The following is an 18646-nucleotide window of genomic DNA, read 5'->3' on the forward strand; positions in this document are numbered from 1 at the left end:
CTGCTATCTCTTTCTGGGAGCAGACATGGAATGTAACTTTTAATTCTCATTTTTTTCAAACAAATACTGTATTCCTACTACAAGCCCACTACACATTCAATGGTCACTAAGCCATACTGTACAGCACTTTGGGGACCCGCTGGAGGCCACTACAATAATAGCACTTAATTCAGATTTCTTTTACATTGGCCATGTTTTTTTCCTGCAACCTGTTAGATGACCTCTGTTATTATTATATGCATGTTCTCTATCTGGAACAATGGGTACGGTGGGGATGCCACAGTAAACATTCAAACATTCAAAATGTCAAACATTTTACAGTTTGGGTGCAACCCGTGTTTTCAACAGCTTTATAATGCTTGTGCGTAACTCTTTAGTGACAAATCCATAGATGATAGGGTTAATTAGAGGGGGAACGATGAAGATCAGGGTAGTGCAGAACTTCTTGATGTTCATTGGGACCTGGGGGAAGCGGTTACTGAGGATAATGATGAGGCTGACAATTTCGTAGATCAAGTAGATGACCAGGTGAGAGGCGCAGGTCTGTAAGGCCTTACTACGACTGCCCTTGTCACTCTTCCTCATCAGACAGGCTGACAGGATCTTGGCATAGCAGAAAAAGATGATGAAAAATGAACTGCTGCTGAGAATCCAAGTCATGCACAAACCTGCAATGAGATGAAGAAGTCATAATACAAGTCATGGGAAAGAAAATGTGAATGACAAAGCAAGATAAAAAAAACAACCAATGCTTCATAATTGCAGTGATATAACATAATGGCGAGGGTCAATACTCATTTACACAAACTTGCCGTAGATATCGTTAATGGGGGTGGGCACACAGGCCAGGTTCAGGATGGAGCGGTTGCTGCAGTAGACATGCCTGATGTAGGTGCCACATAGTGGAGTACCCACATTCAAAGCGAAGAGCACAGCTATAAGGATGATTGCTACAGCCCAGGCCAGCAAGATCACAAAAACTAGGTGGGCCGTGGTCATGATTGCATGGTACCTCAATGGTTCACACACTGCCACATACCTGTAATTGGAGTATAATACATTATTTTACTACTATTAGTATTATTCCTTCTTAACAATAACAGATTCAAATTTTGCACTTGTGGAAACCACTTAATAAATGTGGGCCTGAGAGAACATTTCACTCTCCCATAGACGAGTACAGCTAGGCAGAAGTTTACTTTACTGTGAGACATTTTCATCTACCATGACCTGCTGCATACCTGTCATAGGCCATGGCTGACAGTATGGTCTGTACAGCTGCACCATAGGTATGAACACAGATGGCCTGAGCATAGGCACTGTTGTATGGAATCCTCTTCTCCCCCGTCAAGAAGATGAACATGAGCTGAGTCATCACAGCCGTTCCTCCCAGCAGGTCACAGGCAGCCAGGTTACATACCATCACGTACATAGGCTTGTGTAGCGTCTTATCTATTGCAATCACACTCATCACAACCATGTTCCCCAGCAGCACCAGGAAGTAGATGGCCAGGACCAGGGCAAACAGGGGGTAACCATGGCTCCGAGGCACTTCAAAGCCCTCCAGCTCAAACACGATGGGCTGCCTCAGGGCCACGTAGGACACATTCTCCATGCGCAACATCAGAGTCCTGTAAAAAGCATAGCACAGGAGGAACCTCAGAACACACATGCTTTAGAGAGAGAGCTGTTTACAGTCCCCCAGTCACCTAATAACTATGAGAGCTATTCACAATGAGTTTATCATTGATCATCTACACAGCATAGTCAATTTATTCTTGTATTACTTTGCTATTTTATTTTGCATTGCCCATAGTAACAATATTAGTTGTAAATTACTATCTACCTATCTGAGCAGACGGTGATGAAGTCCTTACTGGGCGAGAGGTGACTGTCCTTTATACTGTTAATGCTCCTCCCCCTAGTAGAAGTTGCTCCATCTTTCTATCCATCCATCATACGGCACCCTGAGAACAAACCAACAAGTGGTCAAGTGTCGGGATTCTTAGGGGGCATCTCTGGAGACAGATGACAGCTTAGAACACTTTAAGAATGTTCCTTTAACCTTTTCATGTGTGAGTTCCAAATATCTCTAATGGTTGCCCCAGTGTGAGTTTTTTTATGCGCATGATGTCAGAATGCACTCACTGTTTCAAAATGTTATTGTTACGCAACAGGACAGTTAACCTGCGCTGCCCTCAAACCAAGGCACGCTGCCTTCTTATTATGTATAAGCTATGTTACAACTTGTCAATTTCAAATTATTTTCGAACAAGTTTGATGGACAGACTTCTCTCTTCGACGAGAGCCAAAGCACTTACCCCAGATCAAGTATGAATACATTGCGCATCTCAATCAATCAATCAAATGTATTTAGAAAGCCCTTTTTACATCAGTCACAAAGTGCTATACAGAAACCCAGCCTAAAACCCCAAACAGCAAGCAATGCAAATGTAGAAGTGCAGTGGCTAGAGAAAACTCCCTAGAAAGGCCGGAACCTAGGAAGAAACCTATAGAGGAACCAGGCTCTGAGGGGTGGCCAGTCCTCTTCTGGCTGTGCCGGGTGGAGATTCTAACAGTACATGGCCAAGATGTTCAAACGTTCATAGATGACCACCAGGGTCAAATAATAATAATCACAGTGGTTGTAGAGGGTGCAACAGGTCAGCACCTCAGAAGTAAATGTCAGTTGGCTTTTCATCGCCGATCATTCAGAGTTAGAGACAGCAGGTGCGGTAGAGAGAGAGTTGAAAACAGCTGGTCCGGGACAAGGTAGCACGTCCGGTGAACAGGTCAGGGTTCCATAGCCGCAGGTAGAACAGTTGAAACTGGAGCAGCAGCAGGCGGACTAGGATGGACTTGGAACAGCAGGTGGTCTAGGGAAAGGAAGGAGTCATCAGGCCAGGTAGTCCTGAGGCATGGTCCTAGGGCTCAGGTCCACTGAGAGAAGAGAGAAAAGAGAGAAAAGAGAGAGAGTTAGAGGGAGCATACTTAAATTCACACAGGACACCGGATAAGACAGGAGAAATACTCCAGATATAACAGACTGATCCTAGCCCCCCGACACATAAACTATTGCAGCATAAATACTGGAGGCTGAGAGAGGAGGGTTCGGGAGACACTGTGGCCCCGACACGATACCCCCAGACAGGGCCAACCATGCAGGATATAACCCAACCCACTTTGCCAAAGCACAGCCCCCAAACCACTAGAGGGATATCTTCAAACCACCAACTTACTACCCTGAGACAAGACCGAGTATAGCCCACGAAGATCTCCCCCACGGCACGAACCAAAGGGGGGTGCCAACCAGGACAGGAAGACCACGTCAGTGACTCAACCCACTCAAGTGACGCACAACAGAGATTCATCTCTAGTCAGAACAGGTCTTGCACAAACTTTTTCCCCCTGGCACTTTTTTTCTGGTTGGTGCTCGCATTGCCTTCATTGTTGTTTTCCGTGCAAATAATAACTTTGGACTTGTGTGTTCCTATCAAAGTAAGTGCCTTATTTTCTGTAGATCTAAATAACAGGTTGCGCTGACAAAAAAGCAAAACATAAGTTAGCGACCTAACAGCTAGACTTGTTTACAATGTACCACATCTCTGGTGAGCACAAGGGACTTATGGAATGTTGTTTAGAAAATAAATGCGTGTCAGCTAAGCTAACAGCATGTAACGCCCTGGCCAAAGAGAGGGGTTTTTGTTCTTTATTTTGGTTAGGCCAGGGTGTTACATCGTTCTATGTTCCTTTTTCTATGTTTTTGTATTTCTTTGTTTTGGGCCGTGTGTGGCTCCCAATCAGGCACAGCGGAAGTTTGTTGTTGCTGATTGGGAGTCACACATAAGGAGCATGTTTTTCCTTTGGGTTTTGTGGGTAATTGTTTCTGTTCAGTGTGTTTCCTGACAAGACTGTTTCTGGTCGTTTTTGTTTCGTTTTTGTAAAGTGTTCTCTTTTTTTAATTAAAATTCTAATGATGAACACATCCTCTGCTGCACCTTGGTCTAATTCTGACGACGGCCATTACACAGCAGCTAAATTCTTTATGATGGCAGCCATGTTTGTTTACGTTTGACAAGAGAAAACTCCCCAATCCCAGAATGCCGTTCATATCATATTGTTATGATGGGGGATTTATCAATAAATGGGGGGCAAACACAAGTTTATCAGTTGAATAAAATAAACCCCTTGGCAATGGACTCCTGGGCTCCATTTCTGAAGTAAAACAGAAAATGAAAAGTATGTAATCAACTTTTGTTATTCCTTGATTTGTAATGCATTCTCGCAATTATGTTTCATCATTTGGCCAAATGGTTGTTGGACAGGGAAAACATGATTTGATTATTTCAATCAAATCATTTTTTCCCATGCCAACAACCTTTAGCCTAATCCAAGAGTACTGTAGACCAAAGAGCATGATTTGGGTTGTTACATTAAATTGACTTTTCTTAGGAATATACTGTATAGTTAGTAATACTTGAAGTTTATATATGTAACCACGTTTTGGAAGAAGAGCAATAACTTGTCCACCCACGTAACATACAGCCCGTAGATGGCGCAAAAGCATAAACCTAGATAATCCTGTCTTGCTCCATAGTTTATGATAACCAATTCTATCTAAAACCTTGCTTCACTTATCCCTCGGTCTCTGCATACAATATAGCTGATTATTCGCACCATTCAATCTGATTACACGCAAAAACGACCTCACTTTGTTGCTTACATGACTTTGTCCACCACCCTGCTTTCATTATCCTCCACCTTGACCAGGCTAAAACCTATCCAAGCCATAATACTCACTGTATTTGATGAGAAATCTTCCTCGCTTGGTGACGAGTGAGGTATCTGTAGGCTACATATCCAGTGGAGATAAATATATATGTGTATATATATATATGTGTGTGTGTGTGTGTGTGTGTGTTTTTAAATTAAGAAAAAGTATTGAGAATGCCAGCCTTTCTCAGCCTTAGCCATGGTCGGCATATGTAATATATGCTCATACCCCGCTCATACCCAGCATAGAATTCCAGCACCACGTGTAAAAAGAACTCATGCTGTAAGGGCTGTTATTAATATTTAGAACTTACACGTCAAAAGGTTAAGGAACCTTTTGGACCTAGACTTGGTGCTCCGATACCGCTTAAAACTTCAGGCTAGGGTCTATTTTTCTCCATTTATGACGTGCCCAAAGTAAACTGCCTGTTGCTCAGGCCCTGAAGTCAGGATATGCATATAATTGGTACCATTGGAAAGGAAACACTGAAGTTTGTAGAATGTTAAAATAATGTAGGAGACTATAACACAATAGATATGGTAGGAGAAAATCCCAAGAAAAACCAACCGGAGCCCATGCTCTTCCATTAGAACGTATAGGGAAAAAATGTCATCTAGCTCCCAGTATGCAATTCCTATGGCTTCCACTGGATGTCAGTAGTCTTTGTTCAAGGTTTCAGGCTTGTTTCTTCCCAAACAAGGAAGAATTATGAGTTTTAGTACTGGGATACAGACTTGGAAATCAGTCTATGCGCGCACGACGAAGAGGACGCGGACCTGCTAATATCGGTTTCCTATTGAACATACTTATTTTTGTATGAAATATCATAGTTTAATTACATTTTAGGGTACCCGAGGATTAAATAGAAATGTATTTTGACTTGTTTTAACAAAGTTTAGCGGTAGCTTTTTGGAATCCTTTCTCTGCATGTTGAACGAGTGGATTACTCAAATCGATGGCGCCAACTAAATAGACTTTTTGGGATATAAAGAAGGATTTTATCTAACAAAACGACACTACATGTTGTAGCTGGGACCCTTTGGTTGACAAATCAGAGAAAGATTTTCAAAAAGTAAGTGAATATTTAATTGCTATTTGTGAATATATGAAACCTGTGCTGGTGGAAAAATATTTTGATGTGGGGCGCCGTCCTCAAACCATCTCATGACATGCTTTCGCTGTAAAGCCTATTGTAAATCAGACAGTGCAGTTAAATTAACAATAATTTAAGCTTTTAACAGATATAAGACACTTGTATGTTCCTAAATGTTTAATATCCATAACTTTTATGATTATTTATTTGAATTGTGCAACCTCCAGTTTCACCGAAAGTTGTCCCGCTAGCGGGACCCCTTAATAATTAACCTGCTGTCCCAGAAAGAAAGGTCAATGACTTGGGTGACAGCAGTCTTTGACAATTTTTGGGGCCTTCCTCTGACACCGCCTAGTATATAGGTCCTGGATGGCAGGAAGCTTCGCCCCAGTGATGTACTGGGCCTTACACACTACCCTCTGTAGCGCCTTACAGTCAGATACCGAGCAGTTGCCATACCAGGCGGTGATGCAACCGGTCAGGATGCTCTCGATGGTGCAGCAGTAGACATTTTTTAGGATCTTTTCAGTCTCCTGAGGGGGAAAAGGCATTGTCGTGCCCTCTTCAGGACTTTCTTGGTGTGTTTGGACCGTGATAGTTTGTTCGTGATGTGGACATCAAGGAACTTGAAACTCTCGACCACTCCACTACAGCCCAGTCGATGTGAATGGGTGCGTGTTCGGCCCTCCTTTTCCTGTAGTCCACGATCAGCTCCTTTGTCTTGCTCATGTTGAAGGAGAGGTTGTTGTCCTGGCACCACACTGCCAGGTCTCTGACCTCTTCCCTATAGGCTGTCTCATCATTGTCAGTGATCAGTCCTACCACCATTGTGTCATCGGCAAACTTAATGATGGTGTTGGAGTTTCCCTCTGAGGGGCCCCCGTGTTCAGGATCAGCGTGGAAGACATGTTGTTGCCTACCCTTACCACCATGGGGCGGCCCGTCAGGAAGTCCAGGATCCATTTGCAGAGGGAGTTGTTTAGTCCCAGGCTCCTTAGCTTAGTAATGATCTTTGTGGGCACTATGGTGTTGAACACTGAGCTGTAGTCAATGAACAGAATTCTCACATAGGTGTTCCTTTTGTCCAGGTGGGAAATGGCAGTGTGGAGTGCGATTAAGATTGCGTAATCTGTGGATCTGTTGGGGCGGTATGTAAATTGGAGTTGGTCTAAGGTTTCTGGGATGATGGTGTTGATGTGAACCATGACCAGCCTTTCAAAGCACTTCATGGCTACCAACGTGAGTGCTATGGGGTGGTAGACATTTAGGCAGGTTACCTTCACACAAAGACTATGGTGGTCTGCTTGAAACATGTACGCTACCCATCAAAAGTTCTTGAACAACTACTCAGTCAAGGGTTTTTCTTTATTTTTACTATTTTCAGCATTGTAGAATAATAGTGAAGACATCAACACTATGATATAACACATATGGAATCATGTAGTAACCAAAAAAGTGTTAAACACATCAAATTATATTTGAGATTTGAGATTTTTCAAATAGCCTCCCTTTGCCTTGATGACAGCTTTGCACACTCTTGGCATTCTCTCATCCAGCTTCATGAGGTAGTCACCTGGAATGCATTTCAATTAACAGGTGTTCCTTCTTAAAAGTGAATTTGTGGAATTTATTTCCTTCTGAATGTGTTTGAGCCAATCAGTTGTGTTGTGACAAGGTAGGGGGAGTATACAGAAGATAGCCCTATTTGGTAAAAGACCAAGTCCATATTATGACAAGAACAGCTCAAATAATCAAAGAGAAATGACAGTCCATCATTACTTTAAGACTTTGAAAGTTTCTTCAAGTGCAGTCGCAAAAACCATCAAGTGCTATGATAAAACTGCCTCTCGTGAAGACCGCCACAAGAATGGAAGACCCAGAGTTACCTCTGCTGCAGAGGATAAGTTCATTAGAGTTACCATCCTCAGAAATTCTAGCCCAAATAAATGCTTCACAGAGTTCAAGTAACAGACACATCTCAACATCAACTGTTCAGAGGAGACTGTGTGAATCAAGCCTTCATGGTGAAATTGCTACAAAGAAACCACTAGTAAAGGACACCAAAAACAAGAAGAGACGTGCTTGGGCCAAGAAACAAGAGCAATGGACACTGGACCGGTGGAAATCTATCCTTTCATCTGATGAGTCCAAATTTGTGATTTTTGGTTCCAACCGCTGTCTTTGTGAGACGCGGTGTAGGTGAACAGATGATCTCCACATGTGTATTTCCCACTGTAAAGCATGGAGGAGGAGGTGTTATGGTGTGGGGGTGCTTTGCTGGTGACAGTGTCTGTGATTTATTTAGAATTCAAGACACACTTAACCAGCATGGCTACCACAGTATTCTGCAGCGATACGCCATCCCATCTAGTTTGGGCTTAGTGGGACTATCATTTGTTTTTCAACAAGACAATGACCCAAAACACCTCCAGGCTGTGTGAGGGCTATTTTACCAAGAAGGAGAGTGATGGAGTGCTGCATCAGATGACCTAGCCTCCACAATCACCCGACCTCAACCAAACTGAGATGGTTTGGGATGAGTCGAAGTGCAGAGTGAAGGCAAAGCAGCCAACAAGTGCTCAGCATATGTGGGAACTCCTTCAGACTGTTTGAAAGCATTCCAAATTAACTGGTTGAGAGAATGCCAATAGTGTGCAAAGCTGTCATCAAGGCAAAAGGTGGCTATTTGAAAAATCTCAAATATAAAATGTTTTGATTTGTTTAACACTTTTTTAGTTACTACATGATTCCATGTGTTATTTCATAGTTTTGAAATCTTCACTATTATTCTACAATGTTGAAAATAGTAAAAATAAAAATAAATAAACCCTTGAATGAATAGGTGTTCTAAAACTTTGACCGGTAGTGTAGGTATTACAGAGTTGGCCAGGGAGAGGTTTAAAAAGTCAGTGAAGTCACTTGCCAGTTGGTCTGCGCATGCTCTGTACATATCCCACGGCCTTGTGAATGTTGACCTATGGAGAGAGTGATTGCACAGTCTTCCGGAACAGCTGGTGCTCTCATGCATGCTTCAGTGTTGCTTGCCTCAATGTGAGCATAAAAGGCATTTAGCCGGTCTGGTAGGATCACGTCACTTGGCAGCCGACAGCTGGGTTTCCCCTTGTAGTCCGTAATAGTTTGCAAGCCCTGCCACATCTGACTTGCGTCAGAGACAGTATAGTAGGATTCAATCTTAGTCCTGTATTGAGGCTTTGCCTGTTTGATGGTTCGTCTAAGGGCATAGTGGGATTTCTTATAAACATCCGGATTAGCTCCTTGAAAGCAGCAACTCTAGCCTTTAGCTCGGTGCGGATGTTGCCTGTAATCCATGGCTACTGGTTGGGATGTGAACGTAGGGTCACTGTGGGGACGACATCGTCGATGCACTTATTAATGAAGCCGGTGACTGAGGTGGTATGCTCCTCAATGCCATTGAATGAATCCCGGAACATACAGTCCTGTAGTTTAGCATCCGCGTCATCTGACCACTTCCGTATTGAGCGAGTCACTGGTACTTCCTGCTTTAGTTTTTGCTTGAAAGCAAGAATCAGGAGGATAGAATTATGGTCAGATTTACCAAATGGAGGGTGAGGGAGAGCTTTGTTTGCGTCGCTGTGTGGGGAGTTTTCCACATGTGACATGCTGGTAGAAATGAGGTAAAACGGTTTAAGTTTGCGTGTAAAGTCCCCAGCCACTAGGAGCGCTGCTTCTGGATGAGCATTTTCTTGTTAGCTTATGGCCTTATACAGCTCGTTGAGTGCCAGCATCGGTTTGTGCTGGGAAATAGATGGCTATGAAAAATATAGATGAAAACTCTCTTGGTAGATAGTGTGGTCTACAGCTTATCATGAGATACTCTATCTCAGGCGAGAAATACCTCAAGACTACTGTGGCGGAAGAATCAGAATTAGTTAGGTAACATAGATAATTAAGATGTCTTATCTGCATAATATAATAATAATAATAACGCTGTCCTGGCGTCGTGAGGGAGCTTGTTCCACCATTGGGGTGCCAGAGCAGCGAACAGTTTTGACTGGGCTGAGCGGGAACTGTGCTTCCGCAGAGGTAGGGAGGCGAGCAGGCCAGAGGTGGATGAACGCAGTGCCCTTCTTTGGGTGTAGGGACTGATCAGAGCCTGAAGGTACGGAGGTTCCGTTCCCTTCACAGCTCCATAGGCAAGCACCATGGTCTTATAGCAGATGCAAGCTTCAACTGGAAGCCAGTGGAGTGTGCAGAGGAGCGGGGTGACGTGAGAGAACTTGGGAAGGTTGAACACCAGACGGGCTGCGGCGTTCTGGATGAGTTGTAGGGGTTAAATAACACAGGCAGGGAGCCCCGCCAACAGCGAGTTGCAGTAATCCAGGCGGGAGATGACAAGTGCCTGGATTAGGACCTGCGCCGCTTCCTGTGTGAGGCAGGGTCGTACTCTGCGAATGTTGTAGAGCATGAATCTACAGGATCGGGTCACCACCTTGATGTTAGCGGAGAACGACAGGGTGTTGTCCAGGGTCACGCCAAGGCTCTTAGAATTCTGGGAGGAGGACACAATGGAGTTGTCAACCGTGATGGCGAGATCATGGAACGAGCAGTCCTTCCCCGGGAGGAAGAGCAGCTCCGTCTTGCTGAGGTTCAGCTTGAGGTGGTGATCCGTCATCCACACTGATATGTCTGCCAGACATGCAGAGATGCGATTCGCCACCTGGTTATCAGAAGGGGGAAAGGAGAAGATTAATTGTGTGTCGTCTGCGTAGCAATGATAGGAGAGACCATGTGAGGATATGACAGAGCCAAGTGACTTGGTGTATAGTGAGAATAGGAGAGGGCCTACAACTGAGCCCTGGGGGACACCAGTGGTGAGAGCACGTGGTGCGCAGACGGATTCTCGCCACGCCACCTGGTAGGAGCGACCTGTCAGGTAGGACGCAATCCAAGAGTGAGCCGCGCTGGAGATGCCCAACTCGGAGAGGGTGGAGAGGAGGATCTGATGGTTCACAGTATCAAAGGCAGCAGATAGGTCTAGAAGGATGAGAGCAGAGGAGAGAGAGTTAGCTTTAGCAGTGCAGAGAGCCTCCGTGACACAGAGAAGAGCAGTCTCAGTTGAATGACCAGTCTTGAAACCTGACTGATTTGGATCAAGAAGGTCATTCTGAGAGAGATAGCAAGAGAGCTGGCCACGGACGGCACGCTCAAGAGTTTTGGAGAGAAAAGAAAGAAGGGATACTGGTCTGTAGTTGACATCGGAGGGATCGAGTGTAGGTTTTTTGAGAAGGGGTGCAACTCTCGCTCTCTTGAAGACGGAAGGGACGTAGCCAGCGGTCAAGGATGAGTTGATGAGCGAGGTCAGGTAAGGGAGAAGGTCTCTGGAAATGGTCTGGAGAAGAGCGGAGGGGATAGGGTCAAGCGGCTAGGTTGTTGGGCGGCCGGCCGTCACAAGTCGCAAGATTTCATCTGGAGAGAGAGGGGAGAAAGAGGTCAAAGCATAGGGTAGGGCAATGTGAGCAGGACCAGCGGTGTCGTTTGACTTAACCTGTTTTGGATAGGGGGCAGTATTTTCACGGCCGGATAAAAAACGTACCCGATTTAATCTGGTTATTACTCCTGCCCAGAAACTAGAATATGCATATAATTGTTTGATTTGGAAAGAAAACACCCTAAAGTTTCTAAAACTGTTTGAATGGTGTCTGTGAGTATAATAGAACTCATATGGCAGGCCAAAACCTGAGAAGATTCCATACAGGAAGTGCCCTGTCTGACAATTTGTTCTCCTTATGTGGCATCTCTATCGAAAATACAGCATATGTGCTGTAACGTGACATTTTCTAAGGCTTCCATTGGCTCTCAGAAGGCGCCAGAAAGTGTAATGGGGTGTCTGCAGTCTCTGGGCCTCGCCAATATCCAATGATAGAGCGTGGCGCGAATTACAAACACTTCAAAAATCCCAAAACTTCAATTTGTCAAACATATGACTATTTTACACCATTTTAAAGACAAGACTCTCCTTTATCCTTGATGCAAAGACAACTATGTAGCTAGCTAGCTAACATTACACTAATCAAATCGTTCCGTTGTAATGTAATGTAATGTAATATTACCCGCGGAGCGAAGTACAGCACGACTACTCACTTTGGCATCCGATGCATCCGATGCATCCGATGCTCCGATGCTCCGATGATCATCCCTTGATCATCTTCTTTCCCGAAGATGGCGCCGACAGATAGGGCAGCCGTGCTTCTAGCTCCTAAGCAACTTTGCAGTATTGCGTTTTTCCTGTGTTATTTCTTACATTATTAGCCCAGAATTGTTTTTTTGTTATTACATACAACCGGAAAGAACTTTTGGATATCAGAGTGGCGGTAACTCACCAGCTTTACCAGCATTAGAACCAGGAATACGACTTTCCCGAATTGGATCCATTGTTTGAACCCCCCCAGGGCGAACAATGGAGAAGAGGTATTCAGGGTGGACTCCGGCGGAGAAGGGGTATTCGGAGTGGACTCCTAGTCCAACTCAGGAGGCGTGCACACCACCCATTTTTCCGAGTATATTACTCACTAATGTTTAGTCTCTGGATAATAAAGTTGACCAGCTCAGGGCGAGGATCTCCTTCCAGAGAGACATCAGGGATTGTAACATACTCTGTTTCACGGAAACATGGCTTTCTCGGGATATACTGTCTGAGTCCGTACAGCCAGTTGGGTTATCAGTTCATTGCGCAGACAGGAATAAAGATCTCTCCGGGAAGAAGAAGGGCGGGGGTGTATGTTTCATGATTAACTACTCATGGTGTCATTGTGATAACATACAGAAACTCAAGTCCTTTTGTTCACCCGACCTAGAATACCATATTATCTCCCAAGAGAATTCTCTTTGGTTATAGTCACAGGCGTGTATACTCCCCTCAAGCCGATACAGATGTTCTACCAACACGTTTAATGTAGCACTCGCTCTGACAAAACATTGGACCACTGCTACTCAGCTTTTTGAAACGCCTACAAGGCCCTCCCCCGCCGTCCCTTCGGCAAACCTGATCATGACTCCATTTTGCTCCTCCCTTCCTGTAGGCAGAAACTCAAACAGGAAGTACTCGTGCTACAGACTATTCAACGCTGGTCTGACCAATCGTAATCCATGCTTCAAGATTGTTTTGATCAGTCAGACTGGGATATGTTCCGGGTAGCCTCTGAGAATAATTTTTACATTTTACATTTAAGTCATTTAGCAGACGCTCTTATCCAGAGCGACTTACAAAATGGTGCATTCACCTTATGATATCCAGTGGAACAACCACTTTACAATAGTGCATCTAAATCTTTTAAGGGGGGGGGGGGGGGTTAGAAGGATTACTTTATCCTATCCTAGGTATTCCTTAAAGAGGTGGGGTTTCAGGTGTCTCCGGAAGGTGGTGATTGACTCCGCTGTCCTGGCGTCGTGAGGGAGCTTGTTCCACCATTGGGGTGCCAGAGCAGCGAACAGTTTTGACTGGGCTGAGCGGGAACTGTGCTTCCTCAGAGGTAGGGGGGCCAGCAGGCCAGTGGTGGATGAACGCAGTGCCCTTGTTTGGGTGTAGGGCCTGATCAGAGCCTGAAGGTATGGAGGTGCCGTTCCCTTCACAGCTCCGTAGGCAATCACCATGGTCTTGTAGCGGATGCGAGCTTCAACTGGAAGCCAGTGGAGAGAGCGGAGGAGCGGGATGACGTGAGAGAACTTGGGAAGGTTGAACACCAGACGGGCTGCGGCGTTCTGGATAATAAAAAATAATATCGACGAACACCCAGATACGGTGACTGAGTTTATCAGGAAATGTGTAGGAGATGTTGTACCCACTGTGACTATTAAAACCTACCCAAACCAGAAACCGTGGATAGAGATGTGCTTAACAAGTCACATAATAAGTTGCATGGACTCACTCTGTGTGCAATAATAGTGTTTAACATACATTTTCCATAACTACCTAATCTCTGTACTCCACACATACAATTATCTGTAAGGTCCCTCAGTTGAAAAGTGAATTTAAAACACAGATTCAACCACAAAGACCAGGGAGGTTTTCCAAGGGAGGTTTTCCAACGCCTCGCAGAGAACGGCACCTATTGGTAAATGGTTAAAAATACAGACATTGAATGGTGAAGTTTTTAATGACATTGGATGGTTTATCAATACACCCAGTCACTACAAAGATACAGTTGTCCTTCCTAACTCAGTTTCCAGAGAGGAAGCAAACTACTAAGGGATTTCAAAATGAGGCCAAAGGCGACTTTAAAACAGTTACAGAGTTTAATGCCTGTAACTCTGGAGAAAACTGAGGTTGGATCAACAACATTGTATTCTGAACAAAAATATAAACGCAGCATGTAAAGTGTTGGCCTCATGTTTCATGAGCTGAAATAAAAGATCCCAGAAATGTTCCATTTGCACAAAAAGCTTTTTTCTCTCAGATGTTGTGCCCAAATTTGTTTACATCCCTGTTAGTGAGTATTTCTAATTTGCCAAGATAATCCATCCACCTGACAGTTGTGACATATCAAGAAGCTGACTAAACAGCATGATCATTACACAGGTGCACCTTGAACTGGGGATAATAAACGGCCACTCTAAAATGTGCAGTTTTGTCACACACCACAATGCCACAGACGTCTCAAGTTTTGAGGGAGCGTGCAATTGGTATGATGACTGCAGGAATGTCCACCAGAGCTGTTGCCAGAGAATTTAATGTTAACTTCGCTACAATATGCCACCTCCAATGTTGTTTTAGAGAATTTGGCAGTATGTCCAACCGGCCTCACAACTGCAGATCACGTGTATGGCGTCAAGTGGGCAAGCGGTTTGCTGATGTCAATGTTGTGAACAGAGTGCCCCGTGGTGGTGGTGGGGTCATGTTATGGGCAGGCATATGCTACGGACGACGAACACAATTGCATTTTATCGATGGCAATTTGAATGCAAAGAGATACCGTGGCGGTGGATGAATGGATTTCGTCATCACCTCATGTTTCAGCATGATAATACACAGCCCCATGTTGCAAGGATCTGTACACAATTCCTGGAAGCTGAAAATGTTCCTGTTCTTCCATGGCCTGCATACTCACCAGACATGTCACCCATTGAGCATGTTTGGGATTCTCTGTATATACGTGTACGACAGTGTGTTTAAGATACTGCCAATATCCAACAACTTCGCACAGCCATTGAAGTGGAGTGGGACAACATTCCACAGGCCACAATCAACTGCCTGATCAACGCTAATCTAAGGAGTGTCGCTCTGCAAATGTTGGTCACACCAGATGCTGACTATTCTATGCTATTCTAACTGCAGGTACAGTATGTGGCGGTTCAGCACTGTGGCGGTGAACCACTGAGGTACCATGCTATCATGACCATGGCCCACATGGTGTTAGTGATCGTGCTGGCCAGGAGCAATCAGCCTTATAGCTTTGCTCTTCATTTTGAATGTGGGTACTTCCCTATGTGGCAACCTCATCAGGCATGTCTACTGCAGTAACCGCTCCATCCTGAACCTGGCCTGCTTACCGACCCCCATCAACAACATCTACGGCAAGTAAGTGTATTCTTCATGTCATTCCAGGTTTGTGCATGACTTGTCTTGGACTCTCAGCAGCAGCTCCTTTCTTTATCATCAGTTTCTGCTACGCCAAGATCCTGTCAGCCTGTCTGATGAGGAGGTGTGACAAGGGCAATCCACGTAAGACCTTACAGACCTACGCCTCTCACCTGGTCATCTATATGATCTATGAGATCGTCATTCTTATGATCATCATCAGCTACCGCTTCCCACTAGCTCCAATAAATGTCAGGAGGTTCTACAGTACCATAATCCTGAGAATAATTTAGATAAGGAACACACATTTGATGATAATAGTCATGGATGGTGACATAAATTAGTAATGGATAAAAAAAAAAGTATAATAATATTAGTGCCTTCCATCAGGTTCCAACACTTTAATTGTACAAATGTTAGCCTAAGCATTGGGTGTGTCGCTGGCTAGCAGGGATACTGGTCAGAAAAAATGTATTGTTTCAAAATGTATAATTAAAGGGGCAATCCGGAGTAGAAACAATAACAAAGCAGTCATCCAGCCTCTGTTTTGGTAAAAAGATGAGAGATGGGCCTGAATAAATGTAACCACTCTTAAATTCATAGACATACTGTAGCTATTGATGCAAGGACTGACCATCTAAGTTATCCAATTTAGAGTTTAAGCATATTTTTAGGTTATACAGTGTTTGTCTACATTTACAATGTTTTCAAACATTGGAGTAAAACAATCTTATATTTTCAGTTCTGATGGGGTACCAGTTGAACTAAGCTCATTGAGCTTTTATAAGTTATATTCTGAAGGAATCGATGAGTATGTATCATTGGTATGATATATCCTTATTTATACGTTTGAAAAAATTATGCAGCAAATGATTTGCAAATACATATCAGAAATCTGTCGGAGTGTGTATCTGCATGTATGTGTTTCTTATTTTGCTTGTTGTTTGAAGCAGGGCTTAGGTCAATTCAAATTAAGGTAACTCGATTCAGAAAGTGATTTGAATTTTTAATTACAAAACTTGAAATAAATAGATTCTCCTTTTCAGTCTATTGAGAAGTCACTTAAAATAGATGTAGTGCCAACAGTTTACTTCCTGAATTGACTGATTATATCCAAATTGACCCCAACCCTGGTGTGTAGGCATATCTGTGTGTAAGACTGACTCTGCTATTTCATCACACATACTTGTTTGTCAGTGTTGCAAATTGTTGCTGCAGTATAGAGCCCATGTCTGACTAATGAGTTCCCCAGTCACTGTCATAGAGTCACTAATCACACTGTGTAACACCAGGGGGTTAATGAGGCCTCTGTAGGAACAGCCTCCTCACCCCCTCCAAACAGCCACCGGTGAGAAAGCACTGTGCAGACTCACTCAATGTCCAGTCAACAAACTAAAGTTTTACTTCAGAAGATCAGAGTTGACTGCACTGTACTCCTTTAGGGACTATGGTTGATGTGGTCAGTGTGAGTGTGTGTGCTTCTGTATTTATGTATGTGTGTGAAGGAGGTGGTGTGTGTGGTCTTGTAGGTAGTGAACGGTCCCTCTGGCCTCATAGGTGTTACTGATGACCCAGAGATAATTGAATTAGAGGAGGTGAAGTGATGCACCCTGGGATGGCCCTCCAGGGCAGAAGACAGGGAATAGTTGGGCCCCTTTGGATGGACTGTTCCGTTTGGCCTGTCCCTCTACTCATCTCTTATTCTTCCCCCCCTTTCTCTCCCTTTCTCAGCCAGGTTTTCCACTGGGCACTGCAAGGTTATAGAGCATACTTTAGTGAGGAGTGAGGACACAGAAAATAGTGTCACACAGACAGAAAAGGTCAGCTTACATAATGTAACTTTACGTAGGCCTATTATTGTCTGAAATAGGAGTGGTATTCATTATGAACACAGACTATATAATACTGACTGAGCAAAATTCAAAGTTTGAACTGTTGTCTAAACTAGATCACTCTAGAAGACAATACAGAAAAACCCAAGGCCCAAAAGCCAAACTCCAATCAGTCTTGTGACTATGATGTAGAGGTGGAGCTATTGGGCCTCAAATACCAGGAGACCATTATGGCCTTATCTCATTAGTATTAACGTAGCCGTCTGATAAACACAATCTCTGGCTCCAAAAGCACTAATTACTATCAGACACTGTTAATAGGTGTTTGTTGAAGTCATCCCACAATGGAGCTCGTTAATGACAGTGCAACAGTTCCACTCATCCCTTTGGGTGTTAGGCAGAGCTATTAGGTTAGCGTTCATTACGGATCCTCTAGTCGCTCAGAGGTCCATGCTATTCTAACGGGGGGCGTGTTGACTGGGGGCAGGGGTGATGAAACAGCAGACATTAGGGGAGCCAACATTTCCCTTGAGCTCCTTGTTAATAACAGAGTGTTCCATGGTGCTTGGAGGAGAAAGATAAAAACAGAACTTTAGTTGTCATAGAAACTCAAGGACATGAGAGTAAGAACTGGCCCTAACTCAAGAATTTGACCATCTGAAAATAAGTAAATAATGTTGCCAATTCAACTGGGAATCTGTGCTGTCCTGTTACTCTCTCACCAAATATGTTCCCTTTCACTAGTAGGCTACCCCTAGTCCTTGACACATTTAATTACAATTAATTGACCATTGAACAGGCGTCCACTACAACAGCGGAGGTGATGATGATGATAATGATGACTTTATTGTATCCATTAGGCATTTCTTTGAACAGGTGTTTCACTTCTGAAACAAGAGTTGGAAACACATCCAAGACCTTTTATTGTATAAGAAAATGACTGCCAAGGTCTGACTCAGAAACCTATTACTTTGCTCTGGAAAGATTCACAGTATTTGAGAGGCTGTAATTGATTTATTTAACTCAGCAAGTCAGTTCAGAACAAATTCTTATTTACAATGACAGCCTAGGAAGAGTGGGTTAACTGCCTTGTTCAGGAGCTGAACAACGACAGACTTTTACTTTGTCAGCTCAGGGATTCGATCTAGCAACCTTTCGGTTACTGGCCCAACGCTCTAACCACTAGGCTACTTGCCGCCCCGTTAAATCACGGCTGGTTGTGATACAGCCTGGAATTGAACCAGGGTCTGTAGTGACACCTCTAGCACTGAGAAGCAGTACCTTAGACTGCTGCGCCACTCAGGTCTTATTATTCTTGCACAATAAAAAAATCAGTCTAAGCAACATTCAATGAAAAGTAATATAATAGATATGGACCCTGTAGTGTTGTG

General features: G+C 43.9%; 1 protein-coding gene across 1 annotated transcript; it reads right to left on the minus strand.

Moving 5' to 3' along the window:
- Positions 1-315: 315 nt before the first annotated feature.
- LOC106568061 (olfactory receptor 52D1) lies at positions 316-1615 on the minus strand. The gene is made up of 3 exons (XM_082959742.1): positions 1242-1615; positions 813-1039; positions 316-668 (listed from the first exon to the last, which is right to left on the minus strand). Exons 1-3 carry the CDS (start codon positions 1613-1615, stop codon positions 316-318), a joined length of 954 nt encoding a protein of 317 aa, XP_082815868.1.
- Between the last annotated feature and the right edge of the window lie 17031 nt (positions 1616-18646).

Source organism: Salmo salar, chromosome 13 (genome assembly GCF_965601325.2).
Source record: "Salmo salar chromosome 13, fSalSal1, whole genome shotgun sequence".
Taxonomy (NCBI): Eukaryota; Metazoa; Chordata; class Actinopteri; order Salmoniformes; family Salmonidae; genus Salmo; species Salmo salar.